Below are 20,942 nucleotides of genomic sequence, written 5' to 3'. Positions count from 1 at the left end.
TCTCTAGATTTGGCAGGCTTCCTTTTCAATATAAGCAGCTAGAGTCCAAATATAACTTATCAACCTATACAACAGCTACTCCAGGCAAAGATGGCATTTTTCTTTTTTGAAGTATGACTTGGAATGGGGAAGAAGGGTAAGGGAAATAATGGCTTTTAAACTCAGGGACTGAGCAAACTAGAAGGGGGTCTTGTCCTGTTGGTGTTTATTTCTAATCTTCTCCAAAGCCCCACGTTGAGATCAGGGACAAACAATCTGAAAGGGAGAGAGCAGAGGAAGGGGAACAAAAGAACTTCAAACTCAAGATTCTTAGTCCTCAGAGAAAACACAAACAGGATGAGTCTGTATGTTTAATTTCATGTTCCTGGATGTTGGGAGGAGTGTTAAAGAGGATAAGAACAACAAAGACCTAGGCTTTCTGTGTAAGCTAAATCAAGTCTATTCAGAGTCTGACATCTGTCAGACCATGGCTCACACCACGGGCTTAGGTTCACTTGGTTTGTTCTATCTTGTACGGTGGCTCTGGCATAACCCTACCATTCTGTTGTGAGCTCTTAGAAGGGTTGAGGGGGAGAGGCAGCTGGTAAAAGGGAACTGATTATATAGCCCATCTCACCCTACCCCACTCCACCTAAACAAACTCCTGACAGTTCATGGAAGGCTTTTTCATTTAATTCCTTCTACATTCTGTATGTTGAACTGTTCGTTATCAAGTCTGCCGAAACTTTTGATATAAATTTGGCAACCAAACTAAATTATTTCTAAGAAAAAAGTATATGTTCCAGTTAATTGCTGCCTTATTCACTTTTCTTCATATGACAAGAGAAGTCGTTCAGAATACAAATGCATGTGTGATTGATATGGAAGATGTGCTTTTGTAAAGGGGCAACAAAATATCTGAGGATGATTCTCTGTCTGCTGGATCTCACTGTGGGTGGACCAAAAGATTGTCTTGACATCTCTTCTCTTTTATCAAACTTTGTAACAACTTTTGTGCAAATACCTTAACTTCCTTTTAATGCTCTTTAGGGAAGTAGATACATTTGAGAATCCACTGAAAGCTATGGTCCTTGTCCTGGAAATACACATATACAAACACACACTTTTACATACCAATTCAGAGAATACATAGATTTATTAGAATCCATCATAGAACCTCCTCAGGGGTTCATGGACCTGAAGTTAAGAAACTCTGGTCTAGAGGGAAAAATAGCTAACAGTCATTGAGTACTTACTATTAGGCACTAATTTAAGCATTTTAACTAGATTTTCTCATTTAGTCATCATAACAATCCCATGAGGTAGGTACTATTGGTCTCTATTTTACTGACAAAAACAAAACAAAACAAAGTAACTTGCTCCAGGTCATACAACCAGTAAGTGGCAGAGCCAGGTTCAAACCCAGGCCATCTGGCTCTGGAGCCCCTGTTCCTAATCATTAAGCTACAGCTGTGAAATGAAACAAATGACAATAACTTTTATTTTACATGGTCACAATGACCGTGGTAATAACAACTTTCTTTGTTGTAGGACGGGGTAATTTGCCTCTCCAGAGATCTGAGAAGGCCGAGATGATGTGGCTCTGGGTGAGGAGAAATGTGCAACCAACTAGATACTTGGACAAAAGCTAGTTAGGCCTTCAGCTGCCAAAGAACAGGCCTGTGGCACTGACATTAGCCCTTGAGCTTTGAGTTCTTGATCCAGTAATTGAGGTCAGTTCCAGGGTCATAAATTTTAATGCTTATAGGGTCCATAAAAGTAATGCAAATGTAAGACATAGACTGGTATAAGGAAGTGAGGATGGGGTGGGGACCATAACCAATAGTACAGTGCACGTCCTGTTTCAAGACATTCACATTTAACAACAACAACAACAAAAACATAAGGGCCAAAGAAAAGACATAGTCAGCCTGTGAACCATCAGTCTGTGACCCATGAATAGATTATTCCCATCCCATTCTCCAGTTATTTTCAAGTCAGGAACAAGACAAGCAGGGAATGTAGTTTGTAAGAAGGAGGAACAAACTGGCCCATGTGACAATCAACATTGTCCATTTCCATTTCATTAGAACCATGCTTTTACATGCTGACCAATGGAGCAAGTGGATCACTATCAGAAAAGTCCAGGCATCAGAGAGGAGGAAACATTAGGCACTACGTGATATCCCACATCACTTACCTCATACAGAGTGAACATTCAAGGTCAGATGCGTCAAAAGCTGTGAATGGAATACTGAGAGCAGGTTTGGCCCCCTGATCAGTGGGAGGATCTGTGATTTAGAAAGCATTAAGTCAGAGCTGGACCAACTTCAGTTTCACAGATATTACTTCTGTGACAAAAGGACCCAATTGTTTTTTTTTCAATTTTTCATTCTTCTCCTAGAGAGTTGATTTGGTGATCACCTGAACTATTGAGAATAGAATACCCTGAAGCAGGCTCTCAAAGGGTCCCAGCAGCCTGGGACATTGCCCCATAGAGAGAGTACAAGTAAGGGAATGGACAGGAGCCCCAGGAACTTCATTCAAATGCAGGAGGCACCCACTCAACCACAAAAGCAGCCAGCAGCAACAATTCCATAGACTGAGCCAGGCCTTAGAGCTGAGGCTGAATCTTGGCATTTCCAACCTCTCTTGGAAAGACATCAAGCTGCTGCTGCTGCTTCTGAGATGCCAACCTATGGCAGCACAACTGGGAATGAATGGGGTGAGGACTGGCCACACTTGCCTGGTTGTACATTCCTAGAACAGGGATGAGGGTAGGGGAAGGTTGGCCTGGAAGGAAGTGACACTGCCAAGGGCATGGGATGTTATTACTTGATACTCTGCCTTGGCCTTCCATTATAATTATCATTAAACACTTAAAAGTGTGCTCTGTGCATTAGCACACAGCAACTCCATGAGGTCACATAGCTGGTAAGTGCCAGAGCTGGACCACACATTCAGAGCATGAGAAAACCCCAAATGGAGAATAAGTAACTTGCATATATTATTGCATATAATTTGCATATCTTAGACCAGGCCTCTCCTCTAAGCTCCTTTCTGCCTAGATAAGTTGGTACCTTGCTCGGAGGCTTTATTAGGCACCTCTGGACCTTCAGGTTCAATTTGGCAATGTTTCCTTTTCTTTTCCTGGCATTTGCCAGTCTTGGGGGAGACAGATTCTGGAGAGGCAGTCTGGTCATTCATGTTGTCTTGTTGACCATCCACCTTGATTTTAGTTGGCTTCAACAGGCTGCTGCAGTCTTCCCTGGCTGCTGCTTCCTCCTGACTAGAACAATGTGGTAGCTCCAGATTCTCCTGGAGGAAGAGCCAAACATCAGAATCTATTTAGGACCAACATTATCTTCTGATATTCTTACCCACAGGGGACAAAGAGAAAATTGCATTGCCCCGATCCCCACCCCTGAGCCTTAATGGACACGTAGGTAATCCGGGGCAGACGTAAGTCATACTTTCCACTTCCTGTCTACACAGCATCTGCAGCAAAGACACTCCCAGCTTGGGTGGAGGTGTGGAATTTCCCGAGGCAAGGCTATAAAGGTGGGAGGAAATCCTTGGGGAGTGGTAAAGGGGAGAAATGCAAGGTATCGCACCAGACCCCCTCCTATCCAAATCATTTTCCAGTTACCATTTTAGGGAAACCAGGGCATGCAGGGGGAATAGAACCTGTCACTCGATACTTCCTCCCACACTCACTGCCATTCTAGGCCATCAGCAATCCTCAATTTCCAACTCCAAAGGGACTTTTGGTGAGTCTTTGGCACAGGTTTGTTTTCTCAAGCCCCAGACCTATATGTGACACTGGTCAAGTGAACTAGGGAAAAACAATTCCTTTTAATAGAGTTTGGGTGGAAAGTCTGAAAAAGTTACAAAATTATCAGGCAAAACAATCAATACTGTCCCTAGCCTATTAAAGAATTTCTGTCCAGGAAAGGGATATTTGAAAATGGATCTAGAAATAAATCCACTGATAACATGTTTATGCAGATCTACCTAACAGAATCCCTCTCTAATCTAAATCCACACTCCATGGCTCAAAATTTTCTTGTTGTTGTTTCTCCTCCAACCCCTACCAAAATAAATGGTAGGTAGATGAAAAATGGGGAGTGTACAGTTGGAAGAAAACAAGATGAGGAGGAAAAGGATGTGGGCTTTCTGTCTCTAACCTGGGGAGTTCAGGTTTTATTCAGAACTACAGCAATACTACATTCTCAACTTTCCATGAGCCCAAGGCATTGTCCACACAAGAGTACACTGCATCGCAAAGCAAAGTTTGGGTGGAAATCTAATCCCCTTTTCCCAGCTGACTCACACTGGAATGCCAGGAGTGCTATTTTTCTTCATTTTGAATTGAGCTGCAATTAGAAGCCACTCCAGGCACTTCTGTTCAGTATTAGTGTTTTCAATCATGTAATAATGATCTCCAACAATTACTGAAATGCACTAGCGGTTCTCTGATTTCAGGAGATCCTCTAAGTTCTGTCTTATTTTTTTAAGGCACACCTGTATTTTATTCCTTCACCAGATCAAGGAGAGAAGCTGGGAAAATGTCAAGATTTCCACCTGTCAGGACATCCACGAAGCCACTAAGAGCTCAGGGCTTACATAGAGGGGAAGTACAGAGGGCACAAATGGAAGGGAGACTACCAAAGTCACTAAACTCTGCCTTCAAGTCTGGACTTCTGACCACTTTCATTCTGCTGGGAAAGCCAGCCCATCTCTCCATGGCTGTGTTCCCCTGTTTCTAGAGAAAGGCACAAATATCCGTCTTCCTCCTAGGAACTTCAACTCAACACCCTTCCCAAATCTCTTCCCTCTTGTCCACTACAAATATGTATTGGAAACCTTCTTACGTGTAAGGCACAGTACAGGAATATGACATTACCTTTGCTTGGGGATCAGATGGAGTTATCTTTGCACAAAGATCTCAACTGGCACTGAAAGGCCAATAGCTTGAACAAACATAAAGCAGGAAAGGAACAGCTGCCAGGCCCTCTTCCCAGGCTCTGCCCCTAAACTGATAAACCCACCCCAACTGTACGGCTCCAAGGGAAGTGGGCCAATACCTTTCTGGTTCTGTCATCCATCTCTTGGTTGGATCTGACCAAGAACTTAAAAATAAAATTAATAAGTAACCCCCGTACCATGGCCAAAATTCACATTTTTTACCTTTAAGAAATAAGCTTCTCAGCAAAGAACACAAGCAACTAGTGACTCCATTTCTTCTTTCTCAGCAACTGGAGTAGGGGACGTAGGGCTCACTCCCCATGTTTGCCCACAAACTAGCCAAACAAGCGTCACGAGCGAGCTGGGTGAGTTGAGTTTTACCTGTGACAACTTTGGTAGATTATGGCTGGTGCCTTCAGTAGCCATTGACTCTACTTGTTCCTTTAATCTAGGGTGAGATGCCAACAGCTTCAGGATATCGGGAGAATGTTCCTGAGAATCCCCCGGGACTGATGGTGTAAAGAAACTAAGGAGAAGCTGTGACATAAAACAGAAGACTTCACTACTTAAGTTTTACAGGTGCTCAGGTGAAAGGGGGAGGGGTGGGAAGGGGTAGAGGGCACAGCTTGCAGGGCAAAACTCCAGGGAGGAAGCCTTGGACCAGAGTCCCCTGACAGGCCAGGGCAGGGGTCCTCATGCTTCAGTGTGCATCAGAATCATCTGGGGAGCTTGTGAAAAATCCAGCTTTCTAACTCCCACCCTAGCCCTGCCCCAGGTCTGAAGTAGGGCCCAGTAATCGGGATTTTTAAAAGGCACTACTAGGCATGCCTCTGTTACCTAGTCAAGGTTAAGAACCACCACTCTGGGTGCTACCATTCCACAGAGATATCTGCAGTGGGATTTTTATACCCATCTAGGAGGAAAGAGACAGAGAGTTCAAGTGAAATTAGGGGAGACATCAGCTGGGGCACCTGGAGTTATATCCATAACACCCCAGTGCATAGAAATCTACAGATGTCTCCTAGGTTCCTCACTGTTTCTTTTCTCTGCCTAACCGTTTTGCCCCACCTCCTCCCCCAGCCATCACCCCTGGATCATTAATCCCTTCAAAGGTGGGGACCTGAGCAGTGAAGTGGTAGGAAAATTAGAACCCAACCTTCCTCTCTTCCCCCTGCCTCTCCTACCCAATTATAATTCGGTCAGATAAGTTCAAGTATCAAGTATTAGGGGGCAGGCAGTTTCTAGACTATTTCTGATTTTATATATATATATATATACACACACACACACATACACATATATACATATATATATATATATGAGACATAACATACATAACACATTTAACACAAGGAGGGCAGGTCACTTGCCTTATAAAATATACTGAAGTATTTATATTTAAAGTTTTTAAACTACCACTGAGCAGCCCCTACAGTGTTTGGAGTGTCTGGAGACCCACTAAGGAGGCACCACCTTCTTGCTCAGGTTACACAGTCAGGGTATTCACTGATCAAGGGAATATGACAGAACACCAGACTCTCTTTGGTTTGATTTGTTCCCTTGCTGATCCCCAGCAGTTCCTTCCTGATGTTCCTTCAGATGCCAAACCCTGCTCAGCTTGTCAGGCTCAATCAGCTCAAGTGTTGCCTGTCCTTACTACTCCAGCCTGCCTGATCTCTTCTTTCATGTTCCCTGCTGTACCATAATGTGGCATCTTATGTTACACAATCTTTTGATATCCTTGAATTGTGTCACAGATGTATTTCTTTCAAACCAAATGGCAGACTTTTGGGGTGCACATAACAGATGACCAATAAAGACTCATCACATTGAATTGAATTAAGTGCAATTGAATTAAGAACCAAAGTCCCCAGACAGAGCCTTCTCTTTCCTTCCAGCTCTGGGAAACCCACTTTCCAGGTATAAGTTGGCAAAGGAGTGACATGCTGAAGCACTCACAGCACCCAGGGCCAGAAATGCCAGTTTTCAGAGGTCTTTTCTCCACAGGGGCCAAAGTTGGCCCTCAGAAGCCCTCCTGCATGGCCCAACAGGACCCACCCATTTTTGAGGCAGTCTTCCAGGAATTCTCCCAAAGAAAGCGTGATGCCCTTCAGTGGCAGCCACATAGCATCCCAAGGTACAAGGATCAATGGGGAGAGGGTGGCAGGAAGAAAAGGAGGCAGAGGGGAGAAATCAAAAGAAACAAAGCAGAAATAGCAGCACTTCTCTTCTTCCCTCTACTACTTAAGATCTCTCTCTAGACCTTCTCAATGGCTTTGGAAAACAAAACTTGAGGACAACTCTCAGTTAGAATGATCATTCCACATGAATGAAAGTCAATTCCACTGTGTCAGTCTTGGAAAAGCCCAACTGAGTCAAGAAGGAAAAAAAAAAACTGAGGTAAAAGCAAACATTAAAAAGAAACTCAGGACTGTGTGTCTAAGGCAGCGAATTAATGCTAAGTGAACCTGGATCATCTCTGTCAAATAGTTAGCCTGAAATTGGAACAATCCAGCAAATAAGCACAGCTGAGGGCCCTCAGTGCTCTTAAATGGCTGTCATGCCCTCATCATATTCAGTGGAAATTAGCCTCTAAATCCTTGCTCTAATCTCCGAACTCCTATAACACTTGACATTGACATATACTTGATTGTATTGTCTGATATTTGAATTAACGATTATCAAGATTGGAAGTTTCTTGAGGACAGAGACTGTGGCTTATGTCACTTTGGGTCTCCAAGAGTTTTGTACAATGCCTTGTTCCATCCATTAGGCCATTGTAGAAATGAACCATCTGGTCTATAAAACGGGGCTGGAGAAAGAGGTCAGCCCAAATGATGATACCAGAGTCTCTCAGACCAAGTAGGAAACAGACAAACAGGAGTAAAGAAAACACTCACCCATGGATTGAGACCTGCCTCTGTTGACTCTTGCACACTGCTCCCAAAGTCAAGGTTCTTCTAACTGCCTTTGTCCATTCCAGAATTGGATAGTTCCATTGCTATGCTTGACCTAGCCCAACCAATAAGTGCTAAGACTTCTGTCATGTCCTCCTGGGACAGCAGGAAGCTGGAAAGGCTAAGAGAAAAAGCTTTGGAAGCAGACACAGATGGGTTTGAATGCTTTTCCATCAATCGCTAGCTGTGTGGCCTTGAGAAAGTCACCAAGCTTCAGCTTCCTCATCTGTCTAACCTGTAACATGGAGTAAATAACAGTACCTGCCTTCATGGGCATGTTGTGGGGATTAAAATATATCTTCCAAATAAAGCACTTAACACAGTGCCTAATGCATACAAAATGCTTAAAAAATGTTACCTATTATTATTATTACTACTACTACTCTCACCATGGACAATACCTAAGTTTGGGGAAGGGTCCAGAGTTTGGAACAACTCTATCCCACCTGTGCTCCTCTCAAGAACGCTTGTCCATATGCCCAAACCAAATCAAAACAACTTCCCCAGAAACAAATTCTCTGTAACAGGTAGAAAATTGAGAGTACAGATTCCCCTCATCCACTGATTTTGCTCAAGATTCCTTTCTGGAGACTTTAGAAACCAGTCCTTTCTCTTGCTCAGCATCTTTAGACACTGCTCTGCCAAACCACACTGGAACAGAAGCACTTGGGGCATGGTAGTGAATCAGGGTGCGAGGTGGGGGGCTGGAGGGAAGGACACAAGGGGAATAGAGAAGACTACTGACTGTCAAGACCCAACTCCCAGACCAGTTAGGCAGACACTGTGAGAGAAAATTGCAAAAACAATAAGCAACAAAGTCCTTGAACTGAAGATGCTTGAGCCTTCGCTAATGCTCCCAATATTTCAAGCAACTTTTTATAACAATTGCATTCCACTGGGACCCAAGAGGTGGGATGATATTTTGGAATATAACATAATATAATATAATATAAGACTTGCATTTGTGAGAGAGTGTATGTGTTTTATTTCTAGCAAAGTAACTGAAGGTTGGAATTCTGTGTATGGCAAGGGAGATGGGGACCAAGGTCCCGTCCCAAGAGCTGACTGCCCTGTGTGACTGGTGAAGAGGTGACCCAGACAAAGAGAAGTTATACAACTACAGGTGGCTCCACACCCCAGATCTCTCATTAACATCCAGAATCTCCTCCGTTAGCCTCCATCCCCATACTAACTTACTTTGTTTTGTTTTGTTTGGTATCACACTGAGAGTTCAGACCCCGAGTCAAAGCAGCAAGAACATTCCTACAAAAATGCAGAAACTGCCCAATCTGATTGTACATACCAGGAAGAGGATGTTTCTGGGCAGTCAGTTGGAACACGTGTCTCCCTCCTGTCCCCTTATCTCAGAGAGCCACCCACTCAGGGCCCCAAAGGCCAGGGAGGGCAGTACCCTCACTCCCCTCCCTGGAGAAGACAAAGATATAGAAGCCCATTAGGCAGCCAGACCCTGGTGTCATTTCAACTCACCCTTTGTGCTTCAGATCTTGCTCTCTTGTTCTTTCCATTGAGGGATACACAATATAGAAATTCCCTTAGTGCTTCGTCTACCTTGCCTAGGGTGGCTAGGGCTTGCGCTTTGCGGAAGTGTGCCTGGAAGAAAACATGAGTTTTCAATCTCTTTCTTATTCATCTTATTAAGGATACTACTATTAATAATAACAGCTAAATACAGTATTCACTATTATACTTTAAATATTTTAAAAGAACCATCTTATCTATGGCCCTATAACTTAGATAGCTATTCTGAATCCTGTTTTTAAGGAAGAGGACATTGAAACCCAGAAAAGTGACTTGCTCAAAGCAACAAAGCCAGTAAATTTTAGAATCAGGATTTGAACTTGAGACTGACTGATACCAAGCCCATAATTTTACCCATTGTGCTATACTACCCACCCACTCACCCCCAATGTATTGGAGGAATCACCAAATTTAGCAAGTACCCTCACTGACCACACACTAACTAGATTTCAGGATCTGCCCCTATGTGATGCCTTCCTCTTAGCTAGTCTGTCAAGCAGAGGCCTAGTAGTAGGGACCACCTATATTTACTGATCATATTTCAGAAAAGGTCCAAGAGAAGGGACATGACCTTTCCAATACTTCAAAGCTAGCTACTGGCAAAGCTGGAGCCAGAACTGTGGTCTTACAACTCCCAGAATGCTCTTCCCCTCAAAGCAAACTGCCTCCTAGAGGGATACCCAGAGGTTGAGCAAATGTTTTCTCTACTGGACACTCAGGTCACTTCTGCTCCTTCACCAAATCTTTAAAAAGTATAAAGAAGTTTTAGGGTTCTTCAGGGTCCAAGGCCAACTACCCTGGGAGAGAAACTCTAGAGGAACATCCTGGGGAAGGGGGATGTGAAGAAGGAAACAAAGGGGAGAGGGCAGTTCTTTCTTTGGGCCTTGGAACAGGTGGCCACTTGCAACTTGGCTTGGAGGCCATTTCTCTTGAGTCATCTAGGTTGCCCCTCAGTGGCCTGCTCCTTTGCCTCCAGGGCTGACCCTAAGTCAAACTTAGTGAATGAAAAGGGCCAGGTTGCTGCTGCTGGGTACCACCTGCCTCCCCTTCCAACATGCCTCTGCAGGCCCCCGTACCCTCAGGTTCCAGCCTGGCTACAGGAATTGACTGGGATCTGCCTTCTTGAGCAGTGGCCCCTACTCCATAGCTCTTGGGGACCTCTCCGAATGTTCCCTATCCTCCTTCAGGAACTTAATCTTGGCTGATACATGGAAGCTAATGGCTTCCCTTGCTGCTCTTCCCAGCACTGTTTACCAGAGGTCTTTTGGAGATAAGGCTTGAATGACATTTCTGGACAACTGGAGGGGTTAAGTGTTGGGAGACTGGCAAGAACTCTAGGGTCCCACTAATCACACCAAGTGGCAACCCATATACTCCACCTGTTCAGGGCCACAAGCTCACTCCATTGAAAGCTGTACTACCCACAGGGTTTTTTGAGTACCAATGAGCCCTGGCTGAATGGCTGGAATGGGGCTGCAAGGCAAACCCCTTCCATAGGGGCATTTCACATAGAAATTGTGGGAAGTACGCAAAGCAGGGTATGAAGTGGTTTTTGTATTATATACATCGGCTTATCCAAAGGGTCTTTTCTCAGTCCCAAAGAACCCTCCTTACCCCAGCACTATGAAGAAATGAAGCTCCAGCTTAATACTTCCATCAACCCTTCCTTCACCGTGGGAGTCACTTCTCCCATTTCATCCCAAACAGTCCACTGACTCTCAGCCCTGCTTCCCAAGTTGCTATCAAGGCCCTCACCTGAGGCTTAGGGTAGGAACAGTAGAAGGTGCAAAAGGAGTCCTCTTACTCCTGGCCAGCTCCCTGGCTTGCACTGCTACAAGGCCTGAAATGCCCCCACTCAAGCTCCTTTGATTTAAGACATTAGTGACTTCTATTAAACTGTAAATGTTTTCCTTGGGAAACAAAGCACATTAATCCATCACCCCCATGAAGACCTTCTAATGAAAGAAACATTTGAGAGTCACCATGGCACTAATGGCAATGTATACAAGTCTACAATCCTTTATCTAAAGTTCCCAAATCCAAAAATTCTGATAATCTAGTATTTTCATAAGCTTGACATCAAAACTCTAGAAGGCAAAACCTGATCTCAACTGATGTAAAGTGTTTTAAGTCTTTATCTAACTTAATGTGAATTTTCATATAAGTTTCTTGATTACATGGTACCATCCAGAGCTCACTGAGGGTGTTATCTAAATACATGGTCTTTCTAAAATCGGAAGCATTCTGGATTCTGAAACACATCTGGCCCCATGAGATTCAGATAATGAATCATGGACCTGGACTTGGATAAGTTGGCTTTCCAAGGAAGGCATCTTGGAGTTGTATAGAAAGAGCACTACACTAAGACCCAGCAAGCTTTGTAGCTTGCAGACTATCCTCTTAGCCATGCTCACATTTGATCCTAAGTGCAACCCCGTAAAGCAACAAGCAATAGCCTTGTTTTGCAAACAAGGACACTTGGGGTTCATAGAGTGAAGCGACTTCCCCATAGTCACTTAGTTTGCAAGTAGTAGAGCCAAGGCTCAAATCTAGTCTTCTAAACAAAATATTGATATGTGGCCAGAGGCCAGTCCTGAGGCCAGGCAGGATGCAGAAAGTGACAGTTCGCATCCTGGCATCCTGGGAGAGGCCTAAGCCTTCTCCCTGCTCTGCCTGCACTCTAGTGCCCTCAGACCCCAAGGAGACAGCCCTTTCTGTCTACAATGCAACCCCTTCCCATACTTACCTTAAAACCCTTTGGGCAGAGCTTACATGCTATTTCTGCATCATGCAGAGCATCCTCATGAGACTCCAAGGTGAAATAAATTTGAGATCGGTTGCTATAAAGCAAGTGGTCATTTGGAGCTGCCAAGAGGAGAAAAACCTTCATTAATGACCCCAGGTATAAGTCCATAAGTCCTGTATGAGGCTGGATCTTGAGAAAATAGCAAGTTATCTAGGACTTTTCTACTGGGGATCCAAAGGGTTAGGTTCAATTTCCAGCCCTAATATTGCCCTGCCTACCACATCCCCCCAACCCAGTCACTCTGGATCTGAGCTTCCCCAACCGCAAAGAAGCAATTTTTATTCCCCTCCCTCAAGCAGTTATTCAGGTGGCCTGTGGTGTCAGTGACACACTAGAGACTTTGACATAGAGGAAACCCTGGCACCTGCTTCATGGTTATGCATGGCTAGTGCCTGACAGTGTGACTTCTGAGTGAGGTATTACCAACAATGAAACAGGTCAGGGAGGGCAGAAAAGGGGGTGGTCAGATATGACCCTATCTCAGTCACCAGGAAGACAAGTCCAAGTTAGTCCCTAGGTGGGATGACTGGTGATATTAACGACACCTCTATCTACAAAGCCCAGCATATATGAAGTTTCCCAGGAGAAAATGTTAATGCATTTGCAAGGCTCCATCCTCTCATCACTGATGGCCAAATGTGAATGAACCTGGATAAGAATTCTGGGAACAAGCCTAGGAAATTCATTTCCAACTCTCACCAACAATTCTGAATCACTGGATGCCAGGGCTGGACAGGTATTTAGAGATCGTCACTTTCAACCCACACAGTTCCTCAGATGGGGAAAAATTAAGCACAGAGAGAGAAAGGCATCTGGTCAAGTCACACCACCAGCTGGTCAGAGTCATTGCTAAGTGGCAGGACATTAAAGCTGTAGTGGGGGACAGGTTCCTTTTTCTGAAGGGGAACACAGTAGTTAGAATTAGAAGGAGACACTGACCATCTTGCAGCACAAAGATACTCTCTGTTGGGGAAATTCTTATTCTTCTAGAAATCGGTCTTGATATTTTCACCCTGACTGAGCTGAGGGGATTAACAAAAGTGCAAGGAAGAACCTCCTGGGTAAAGGAAGTGGAGGCAGCAGCAAAAGAGGAGGGAAAGGGCAGGAAGTGGCTTTCCTGGTTTTTAGGGAATGGCTGAAAGGAATGGAACCTCCCTTGGGAGTCTGGGCTTAAATGGTCTCCATCTGTCTCATTCATATTGCCCTGCTTTCCCTTAAGGGCTATGCACCAGCTTCTGTTGCTGCAGCAGGCTTTCTTGTTTGTTTGTTTGTGTGTGTGTGGGGGGGGGGGTTGACCAGAGCTTTCTTGGGGGCCCATTACTTGCTTTTATGACATTAGCAAAGAGTTTATAGTCTTTTCTGCCCATTCTCCTCTGCAGCACACCCCCAGGCCAGTGGCAGCTCAAAGTCTGCCCTGCCTGGGCAGACAGGGTGTGTGTGTGGGGGGGGGGGGGGCTGGGCAGCAGTGCCCTGCTCCCCCAGTTGCCAGTTCTGTTCAGTCAGCCCTCATCCCTGCCCCCCCATTACCTGTTGCAAGGTTGGGTGGAGATTCAAAACGTGGCTACTCCATCCTGCCCCCTCCTCCAACTATCAGTCAGGCCCAGGGCACCCTCGGATCCCAGAGCCCTGTCTGCCCAGCCCTGCTTCTGGGCACCACGCTTCACCAGACACCGCACCTCGCAGACCAAGCTCCTGGCAACTGGCCCGAGCAGGGCGATACCGGCCCGCGGCTCAGCGGCCACTTCCCGGGTCCAGGAATGGGAGGGTGCAAGCAGCTCCCTAAAGGGGGGGCTCGGGCAGACGCCCATAGCCCAGCTGGGGGCGTGGAACTGCCTGCTTTGCCCTTGAAGCCGCAGAACCCACCCATCCCTCTCCAGAAACGGCACGGTAAAGTGGGGCAGAGGCGTGCCCCCTTACCACTCTATAGCCAGCACACGGTCCCCGAAGCGGTTGCCAGGCCCGGTTTCCTCCCGCTGGACTTGGCGGGTTTCAGTGCGAGGCGAGGGCACAGGCTGCAGGCAGGCGGCAGGGTGAGGGGGGGCATCTATTTCAGCCGAGGACCGTGTGATAGGAAGCGGTGACAATGAGTCACAGGGCAGCGGGGCGCGAGAGCTTCCCTCCCCCCCTACACCCCCCCCCCGCCCCGCACACGCTCGCGGGATGGTTTCTGAGGCGAGCGTGGCCCACTTCAGTTACCTCAGCCATTACACAATCCCGCCCGCCCGCGCGGAGGAGGGGCCGCCCGACCCGGCCCGCTCGCGGCCCTTATGCAACCAGTGCTCTCCTGACCTAATTCCACGCAGGACCCACCCCACAGGGAGCCGCGGCCCCGGAAGGGACAACTCCCAGCGGCAGCGGCGGCCCGGGGCCGGGCGGGAGGGGGAGGTGCGGGCACTGACCCGACATCTCGGATTGGCAAGTGCCCAGAGGACCGGGCGTGAGTGTGGGAAGGGCGCGAAGTTACTCTCCTGGAGGAGAAAGTGAGGGCAGGTGTAAGAGGGAACCCGGGTATGCAGAGGGCGAGGCAGAAGGAGCAACAGAGAGAAACAGACGGTGACACGCAGCAAGACCGAAACAGAGTGAAACAAATGCGAAGAGAAAGAGAAAAAGAGAAACAGGGTGACAAACGAGACTGAGACACAGAGACACAGAAGAGAACAGAACAGAGAACAGAGAAAAAGAGCAAGAATAGAGATAGACATAGAGAGACAGAGAAAAAGAAAGAGACAGAGAAAAAGACCGAACCCCCAGAAAGCCCTCTTCCCCACCCCTGCCACCATCCTTCTCCCCGTCTCCCCGCACCCTCCTCCGCCCTGGTCCATGCCCCCCATCTCCTTCCCCACTTCCTTCTCCGGCCCCTGGCATCGCGACCTCTCCCCTTGCTCACTGGGGTCCAGTTCCGCCCTGGGCACTGCCCAGCGGCGCGGTGGGCTCACCTAGACGAACTGCCTCGTTGTACTTGAGCAGCGCTGCCTCCATCTGGCGCTCGCGGTACAGCCGGTTGCCCTCGTGCCGGAGTTGCGACGCCCGCGCCGGGCCGGGGAACAACTTGTCCAGGAGGCCGCTGAGCACCACGTTGACCCGCAGCGGCGGTGGGGCCTGTTGCCCAGCCCGCCGGGTCCCGCACCCCCGCCCTGTGGCCACCATCAAGGCGGAGAACTTGACCCCACACAACGCACAGCGCCGGTCGGCCGCCCGCCCGCGTTCCAAGCACAGTTTACAAAAGGTGTGGCCGCACGACAAGGACACGGGGTTTGACAGAAATCCATGGCACTTCCGGCACTTAAAGCCGTCCCATACCTCGGTGGCCGCTGCCGACCCTGCTTCTTCCGCCGCCACCGCGCAGCCCGTCGCACTGCCGCCGTCCGGGGACGCTAGCGCCTCACGCTGCGGGACGTTCTCGGCCAGGCAGCTTACCAGCTGCTCCAGCTGCTCGGCCACCAGCTGCTGCCGCTCCGAGACCTGTCTGTATACTTCGAGGGCTTCCTGGAGGCGCCCCCCGGACGCCAGGGCGTCGGCCTGCGTGAGCAGGACTTTGCACTCAGACATCGAAGCCCGAGGAGGCTCCGACTCCGGCTCCCGCGACGATGGGGATGCGGAGCCCTCTGTAGCCGCCTCCGGGTGGGGACCCACGTCTACGCGGGTCGCTGATGCTGCTGGGTCTACCAGCTCTAAGTTGTTGCTGCCGAGCTCGGCCGCCAAGCTCAGCATCTGTCCAGGCTGAAAGGAATCCATGGGAGAGGGACAGCGCGGGGAAGAGGCGTCTAGGAGCTGGGAACCCGGAGCAGGGAGCCGCGGCAAGAGGAAATCGGGGCTGCTTCAGTGGTTGCTGTGGCTGTCACCACCGCCGTGCCGCCGCGCGCCGGATCCTGCCGCGCCTCCGCGAGCTCCATGCCGGCCGCCCCGCGCCGCCTAATAACTGTCTTGTCTCAGCAAAGTGTTATATAAAACGATACCACGTGACGCGCTGCCACGCCGCTCATTGGCCGGCGACAGGGAAATTGTTACAAAACCAGACAGTTTTGTAACAGTGTTGCGCTTGCTTCTTTTGGCTTCGCTTTTCTTGGCTTCTTTTTGAGGTTGTTTGTGTTTACACTCCGCCTTATTTCCCCCTCCCAAAGTGGTTCCTTTTCGGAAGAGGGGAAAAAAGAAACAGAAAAACTCAGTCTTCTCTCAGGCTTCACCAACTCTAAACTCCACACCAACCCTACCTCCAAACCCGCCAGCAAACAGGTCCCCTCTGTCATCCGCCGCTAGCGCACCCCTCGCCCCTCCCTGAAGAGGCCCGTACCGTGAGGCGCACTGTCCGCTGAGTCTTCTGGAGCTCCGAGGACTCGCCCTCTGAGGGGCTGCTGCTGCTGCTTGCGAAGGGAAGCGGGTTGGGAAGAGTCCCCGGGAAGAATACCCTCAGCCCCGGGCCGTGAGCCCTGGGAGCCCCAACCCTGTTTCCCACACTCGGAATCCCTGACCACCTTCTCCGGAGAGTCCACAAAGGTGGTGAGCGCGGTTTTCAGAAGGCGCTTGGTATCCTGGGCCCGGAGCCGCTCCGAGCGGCGGGCGGGGCGGGTGCAGAAGTTGGGCGGCGCTGCCTGGGCGGCGAAGGACTGACCTAGAGGATGCGCTCGTCGGCTCCGCCCGGGGGTAGGCACCTCGCCGGCCCGTCTCCCTCACCCTTTCTCTCCCTGACCTGATAGGGAAAACAGCTCAAGGCTGGAATCCACACCGGGGCGGATGGCGGGCGCCCCGCTGGGTACACGCGGGGCCCTAGGGGCCACAGGCCCTGTGGGCGCAGCCGTGAGAACCGGGGCTGCTTGGGTTCAGGGGTTCTCTGGGGCTATGAGATAATCGCCGGCGGAAGACCGAGCCTAGAATGCGACTCCTAAGGAGGTCCGCGGATTCTGGCGCAGCCTAACGGCGGAGCTGCCTCGGGGTACGCCGCCCGGGAGCGCTGAGTTCTAATATTGGCGCGTCATAATGGGGGGCTGCGCTGGAGAGGGTTGGGGCTGGGCATGAGCCGTGGTGACTGGCTCACAAAAACTGGGGTTCCTCGAGGGCGCCCCGTGAACTTCCAGCAGGCCAGGGTGGTAGACCAAGCACACACGCTGTTAGTGTCTGCCTCCCAAGCCCACACTTCGAACGGGAGCCATACGCACAAAGTTGCTGACGGAGGCTTGGAGATCTCAAGTAATAACTCACTTCCCCACGATCACGCTGTTTCGTGGGGGTGGTGGGGTCTGGGCTCCTGTGGACTCTGGGCAGTGCCAGGATCAGTAGTTGGACAGAACCCTGCCTCAGGGACATGAAGACCTATGGGTGGTTCCTGCTGCGGCTACTTCTTAACCAGGTGACCTCGGGCAAGTCACCTAAACTCTGGGAGCCATCGTTTTCACTTCTGAACAAATATCAGGGACATCAAGTCATCAAGTCGTGTTTCAGAGCTAGGAACTGTGGGCTTTATCTGGGCACTGTCTCTTTGGCTCATTAGTCCACCCTTTAAATCAATAACAAGATCCCAGAGAGCAGGTACTGCGAATTGAACCCTAGAGCTTCCCTTGGGTGAGACAGTAAACGAGAGGGGAGAAGGGAAGTTGGCACACTGGGAAAAAGATGCCAAGAAATGAAATGAGGGAACTTAGGATGTAGCCAGAAAGACATGAGGCATAGTTAGGAGAACTTGTCTGGGAGACTTGGCTTTGTCACAACTTGAAGTGAGACCCTGGGCAAGTCCTCCAGACCTTAGATTCGCCTGATCTTCAGGGTCCCCTCCAGCCCTAACTTTGAGTGGCTTCACTTCTAAGACCAATTTTGTGATTCCACCTACTTAAGTACAAATGGCTAGTCCAGGTGCTGTGGGTTTTGGCCTGAATGGGGGGCTGAAGTCAGTAATAGTGGAAGGGCAGGGGCAGCTGGACAGCTCTCATCTTTGTCAGGGTCAGGCCTCAGCTTGATTTTGAGGATAGGGAAGTCAGGGGACTCGTGAAGAGAAGGCAGCCATGCCAGGCAGTAGGAGAGAAACTGGTGCCCACTGTGTCTTGCTGTCTGACCTGAGCAGAACATTTTTCACCCCCTCAGTTTCCCTTGCTGTTGAATGGTGTTCCCAGCACTAATTATCTTCCTGTCTCTTCTGGCTCCCATGAGGAGAAACAGTCTGTGGCACAAGTAAAGAGGTTCACATAAAAGGGCCACAAGATGGATAATGATGAAAACCTCTTATTTCAAGAGGTTTATTCCTTCAACAAGCCTAAAAATTAGATGTCTGGTACCCCAAATTGTCTTCCAAATGCAGATCGGTGATGTGCCTTGATTCCCCAGACCACTGTCAAGGAAAAAACTGCACTGGACAATGTTAAACAGGCAAGGATGACTTTATTCAGGGGCTGCTATATCAGGGGAGAGAGGGTAGAACTCAACTTTGTGGAAACAGGATAGCCAGCTTTTGAAGGGCTGGGAGTGGGTTGGAGGAAAAGCACTGGATGATAGTGAGAAGGGTTGTTCACTGGGATGGCTAAGAAATTTCCTGAGGTAGTTATTAGGACCACTTGGCTCAGAATGTTTTCCTTTGTGGTAATTAGGCTACTGGAGATTGTAAGCACTGAGAGAGGAGGAGGAAGGTAAGGAACTACCCAACTAGAAGACTCTCAGAAGCTGGACCTGCTTACAGTTGTGCCTAAGTGTCTCCTCCTGGGTGTCTCTTTGTTGCTCAGATGTGGCCCTCTCTCTCCGGCTAGGCCAACTTGGCGGGTGAAATCACTGCCCTCCCCTCTACGTGGAATCTGACACCCAGGGGTGTGGATCTCCCTGACAACATGGAATATGACTCCCAGGGAGGAATCTAGACCTGGCACTGTGGAATGGAGGGCATCTTCTTGACCAAAGGGGGGATGTGAAATGAAATGAAGTAAGTTTCAGTGGCTGAGAGATTCCAGGGGGAGCTGAGAGGTCACTCTGGTGGGCACTCTTGCGCACAATATAGACAACCCTTTTTAGGTTCTAATGAATTGGAATGGCTAGCAGTAAATACCTGAAACTATCAAACTACAACCCAAGACCCATGAATCTTGAAGACAATTGTATAAAAATGTAGCTTATGAGGGGTGACAATGTGATTGGGAAAGCCAGATGGACCACACTCCCCTTTGTCTAGTTTGTGGATGGATGAGTAGAAAAATGGGGGAAGAAAAAAAAACGGCAATCAGTAGTCTTTTTTACTTTAATTGTTCTTTTTCACTTTAATTTTTATTCTTATTATTTTTGTGTCTGTGGTAATGAAAATGTTCAAAAATTAATTTTGGTGATGAATGCACAACTATATGATGGTGCTGTGGACAATTGATTGTATGCTTTGTATGACTGCATGGTGTGTGGATATATCTTAATAAAATTGAATTAAAAAAAAGAAGAAGACGCCCAGGCTCCTTGGTAGCAGGGTTGAGCAGGAAAGGGGGGAAGGAGATTGGGGGCGAGTTTGATATTTAAACTAGTCAAGGTCTGAAGTATTTTTTTCCTTTTTTTTCCCCTCTATGGTCTGATTGTTTTTCTCTGCAGTCCCACAGCAGCAAGATTAGTTTCAAGGTAGTCAGGACATGGGAGGGAGCAGGTAGGGGCACATGAGGAATAAGGCTGGCAGCTTGATCGAGAGAGAAAAAGTCTTGGTCATCGTCTTGACAAATGAGCGGACCCTGGATTGATTTCCCTCCCTTGCCCTCTTCGGGCGGGGGTGAGGAGGGAGGGAGTGGGGGAGGAGGTGGTGGTGGTGGTATTGAGGGTGGGTGGAGGAAAGAAGGCCAGGTCAGGCAGCGGGTCCCAGTCCTGCAGGGACTCTCTTACCAGGCAAGCCCCTCTTGGCAGGTGGTGTGCCCATATGCCCAAGGCCAACCATGAACTTGGTCAGGAATGTTAATAGCCATCAGAGTAAAAGCAGGGTACACTAGTGCAAAAGGCAGCACCACCTACTTACAGACCAGACTCCTTGAGGAGTTTTACATTGTATTTTCAAATCAGGACTGCCTATAAGATAACACCAAATGGGTTTCTATTGAATGCTAGAAATCTTTGCTAGAGTGGCTTTCTTTCTTTTATTTAAAATTAAACAAACATTACATTGATACACATTCATGGACCAACTCAGAAGTCTCCTACTCAAAACCCCCTCCCCTCTGCTCTTACTAATTGTTGCTCCCTAGAAAGAAAGGAGTGGAGATTGAGAACATCTTTTCAAATGCAAATATTTCCTTTGTAGTGTCGTGACCTTCAAATCTCCATTTATTTTTGCTAGGATCTCCACATGGCTGTGGTTAACCTGGAAGAGAGTTAGGGTTGTGCTAACTGCTTTCCAGCTGACTACAGCAGTAGTTTTCAAACTTTGTCCTGAGGAAACTCTATGGGTGAGAGGAGACAGAGACAGTGCTCAACCCTAGCTCCCCTCAACTAGGGCAGTGCTGTGTCTGTTTCATTCATTTCATATATTGAGCTTCCAGGTAAGGCTTCATTGAAAAAAGGCTTTACAACTAAAATAAATAGCTTGAGAAGCATGGCATTGCCCATCATTTTCACATATTTATTGAGCATCTTCTATGTACAAGGCACTGCTCTGGGTACTGGAGATACATCAAAGCAGCACTTAGCTATCAGACCCTCCCCTCCATACATCTTCCCACCACACATTCTTAAACAGGCTTTCCAGGCAGAGTAGA

The 20,942-nt window shown here is 48.2% G+C and overlaps 1 protein-coding gene across 5 annotated transcripts in view; it reads right to left on the bottom strand.

The window, feature by feature from the left end:
- The window catches only part of LONRF3 (LON peptidase N-terminal domain and ring finger 3), a 49,211-nt gene extending 32,441 nt beyond the window's left edge, over positions 1-16,770 (bottom strand). For 4 of the 5 annotated variants that reach the window (XM_037821292.1, XM_037821293.1, XM_037821294.1 and 1 more), the window contains exons 1-6: positions 16,541-16,770; positions 15,186-16,376; positions 12,190-12,308; positions 9,393-9,515; positions 3,060-3,297; positions 2,180-2,270 (exon numbers count right to left, since the gene is read on the bottom strand). In XM_037821292.1, the coding sequence (XP_037677220.1) occupies positions 2,180-2,270; positions 3,060-3,297; positions 9,393-9,515; positions 12,190-12,308; positions 15,186-15,984 (1,370 nt within the window). In that variant the 5' untranslated portion in view covers positions 15,985-16,376; positions 16,541-16,770. Of the gene's footprint in view, positions 1-2,179; positions 2,271-3,059; positions 3,298-5,328; positions 5,485-9,392; positions 9,516-12,189; positions 12,309-15,185; positions 16,377-16,540 lie in introns of all 5 variants that reach the window. The other variant, XM_037821296.1, reaches the window with a different exon arrangement.
- Positions 16,771-20,942: the final 4,172 nt, after the last annotated feature.

The sequence above is a fragment of the Choloepus didactylus genome, chromosome X (assembly GCF_015220235.1).
Source record: "Choloepus didactylus isolate mChoDid1 chromosome X, mChoDid1.pri, whole genome shotgun sequence".
Lineage (NCBI taxonomy): Eukaryota > Metazoa > Chordata > Mammalia > Pilosa > Megalonychidae > Choloepus > Choloepus didactylus.
The sequence above is the reverse complement of the archived record's forward strand: the minus strand, read 5'-3'. Positions and strand labels throughout refer to the sequence as shown.